The sequence below is a fragment of the Triturus cristatus genome, chromosome 1_2 (assembly GCF_964204655.1).
Source record: "Triturus cristatus chromosome 1_2, aTriCri1.1, whole genome shotgun sequence".
Classification (NCBI taxonomy): domain Eukaryota; kingdom Metazoa; phylum Chordata; class Amphibia; order Caudata; family Salamandridae; genus Triturus; species Triturus cristatus.
Window position 1 is genome coordinate 374870344 of NC_140580.1, and position 3261 is coordinate 374873604.

General features: G+C 55.3%; 1 protein-coding gene across 1 annotated transcript; it reads right to left on the reverse strand.

Moving 5' to 3' along the window:
• Window positions 1–1368: 1368 nt before the first annotated feature.
• LOC146867386 (lamina-associated polypeptide 2, isoforms alpha/zeta-like) lies at window positions 1369–2529 on the reverse strand. Its single transcript, XM_085621264.1, has one exon. The coding sequence runs from the start codon at window positions 2527–2529 to the stop codon at window positions 1369–1371; it is 1161 nt and encodes a 386-aa protein (XP_085477390.1).
• Between the last annotated feature and the right edge of the window lie 732 nt (window positions 2530–3261).

A 3261-nucleotide genomic window follows, 5' to 3' on the forward strand; every position in this document is an offset into this window, starting at 1 on the left:
TCCCCGAATATGAACCGCTGTCAGAGACAGAAGATGGCCCTCCGCCCAACAAAACAGGGGAACAACCACCACATTCAAAGAGGCCGAACAAACCCCTCCTTGATGATTGAGATAAGCCACCGTGACCATGTTGTCCGACTGAACCAACACGTTCCGACCGAGCAACAGACCCCGAAAACCCATCACAGCCCAGGACACAGCCGTCAGCTCTCGCTAGTTGGACGACCGGCGGCTCTCAAGGAGGGACCAACGACCCTGAAGGGATCGAGACCCCCAAGGTCGCACCCCACCCCAAGGAGCTGGCATCCGTTGTCAAGACTAGAGAAGGGGAAGACTGCAGAGGCAGACCCAGCGACAGATGGCCCCCCACCGACCACCACAGAAGAACCGGGAGGACCACAGGAGACATCGGAATAAGAACTTCCAAATTGCGGGACAGGGGATTCCAGAGAGACAGGAGGTACACCCAAAGGGGACGCAGATGAAAACGTGCCCAGGCCACCGTAAAAACAGTTGCCGCCATCAGACTCATAAGACGCAACCTAAGGCGCACCGGAAAGGCACCCCCCACCCTGAAACGCCGAGCAAGGGACACCAATGTCACAACCCGAGGTTCGGGGAGGAACACACGGTCCCCAATGAAAACCATGTCCTGAGACTGCTTCAGCTGACACTTGGGGAAGTTGATCAGGAAACCATGGGCCCGTAACGCCGAACACACCACCTCCCAGGCCTCCAATAACAGGACCCGAGAGGGAGCATGGACCAACAAGTCGTCCAAGTATGGGTACACCATCACCCCTCAGAGATGAAGCCATGCGACCAAAGGAGCCACCACCTTCGTAAAGACTCTCGGCGCCGACCGAAGACCGAAGAGCAACACCATGAACTGATAATGACGCCCCAGAACACAAAACTGCAGAAACCGGCGGGACCGCGGATGGAGCGGAACATGGCAATAAGCATCCTGAAAATCCAGGGTACACATGAAGTGACCCGGAAGCACCAAAGGAATCACCCTTTGCAAAGTCTCTCAGGTCCAAAACCAAGCAGAAACCCCCCGTATTTTTGGGAACCAGAAAGATTAGGGAATAAAAACCTTTCCCCACCTCCAAAGCAGGAACCTCCTGAACGGCACCCTTCCGAAGAAGATCCACAATCCCCTGAGAGAAATGAGCCCGCTTCAAACGGCAGGAAGTCCAGGGAGTCGGCCGAACCCCGGAATCTGGAGGAGGAACTGAAAACTCTAGAGTATAACCTAGGCGAATGATCTCCAACACCCAGGCGTCGGAACAAGACTGAACCCAGGCCGCCAGGAAGAAGCGCAGCCGCCCTCCAACCAACAACCCGGGAACCACCGCCAAAGAGTCAGGAACGCGGCTTGGCAAGCGGAGGGGACTCAGCCTTACGATCCCGACCCCGCCCAGAAGCAAACCTTCCCTGGCCCCTCACAAACTGTCTACGAGAGGCAGGACGAAAGAAAGACTTGGCTTTAGAAGGGACAGGAGCAGAAGTGGAGACCTTAAACGAAGAAGAATGCTTCTTCTCTTTAAACAGTTTATGCAACTTGGCCTCCAATTCCCCCCCCAACAACATAGTCCCCTGGAAAGGCAAACGCAAAGCGCACGCCTTCTGTGCAGAGTCAGTCTTCCAGTCTTTAAGGACAAGACTGCGACGAGCCACCACACAAGCCCCGCCGAACAGTGCAGAAGCACGCACCACGTCAAAGGAGACATCGGACAGGAGCTCCACCTGACGCTCGAACTGCTCAAGTAAACCGGAACAGTCTGTGGCATTGTCCATCGATTGATAGAGCGACTCCAGTTCAGACAGCAGAGACTGAGAAACATATGTCCCATAGACAGCAGCCCGCAAGGCCAGGTGGGAACCAGAATAAACCTTCCTGAGCGCAACATCTGCCTTCTTATCTACAGGATCCTTCAGCGCGGTGTCCTCAGCCAGGGAAGTGCGCCCCACCAAACTCGCCACAAAGGAGTCAATAGGGATAGAATCTGGAAGGTCCGAAGCCATATCCTGCAGAGGATAAAGCTGAGCCATGAAACGCGGAATCAAAATGCGATCACGATCAGCCCACTCACGCTTCAGAACATCTTTAATGAAGGGATGGACAGGAACATCAACCGTGTCAGCACTCTGAAACTGATGCAACAAAGGCCCCCTAGAGGTACTCGGAGCGTCCTCATCAGGGAACCCCATGTTCTCTTTAACATGCTTCAGAATACTCGGCAAAGCATCCTTGTCCACATATTTGCCCTTCAATTCACCGTCCCTCAACCAAGCAGACTCATCGCCAGGAGAGTCCGAAGAAACCGGAGCAGGGCACCTGCGACGGGTCCCAACATCACCCATCTCGGTCAAAGTCTCACGTATCAAGCGCTTAATACGCGCATCTCCACCACCATCACGGCGTCGAGACCTGGCAGGGGAAGGAGACCTGGAAGCAGGAGACGAAGAAGAAGAAGAGGACGACCTCTCCCGATGATGCCTCTTCCTCGAACGTTTCCCCATGGCAGTAGAACACAATAATCACAGCCAAAAACAAAGAAACTCCACAGCACAAAACCGCTATGCGGTGCTCACCCCACCGGCCCGTTATAATGAGCAGCCCACAGCTGGGAACCTCGAGGCGCCTGACTTCCGTCCCGCCGTCAAAACCGGAAGTCAGGCAGGTCGAAAACCGGAAGGGGAAGGAAGCTGCAGCCAATCCGGGAGCAGCACACCGGCCGCGCCCCCTAGCAAGCCCGGCAGGCCAGGAGGGGCGGCCATCGGGCCAGAGGAAAAGCCAACGCGGTATTACCACCGGCGTGCGGCAGAGACAATGAAGGAGAAGCCCGCGCCACTCCCCCCAAGCCCGGCAGGGAGGGAGAGGCCTTTGACGAAGGACCGCCGACCGAAGACCGAACCAGCAGCCTCCGCGTGAGTAATCCAGCAAAAGGCAGGAGCACCCCCGCTCCTGCCACGTCCATCTAACTGTCAGCATGACAGAAAAAAAGAACAGGAGGAATGCTGGAACCAGTACGCCTTATGTACTCCCAGTGGGAGGGGGAGGGTAGGTCCAGCATTCCTTCGTTCTTTTTTTCTGTCGGTGAGATAGTAAATCTCACTTGTTATGAAGGTGTCGAGGACGTAGGGACCAGGGGGTAATGCTCTATATTTACAAAGATATGAAGCATTTCTGCTCTCTCCTTGCACTGGCTCACTGTGTGCAGTCTAGAGCCAACACAGGCACTCTTGCACTAC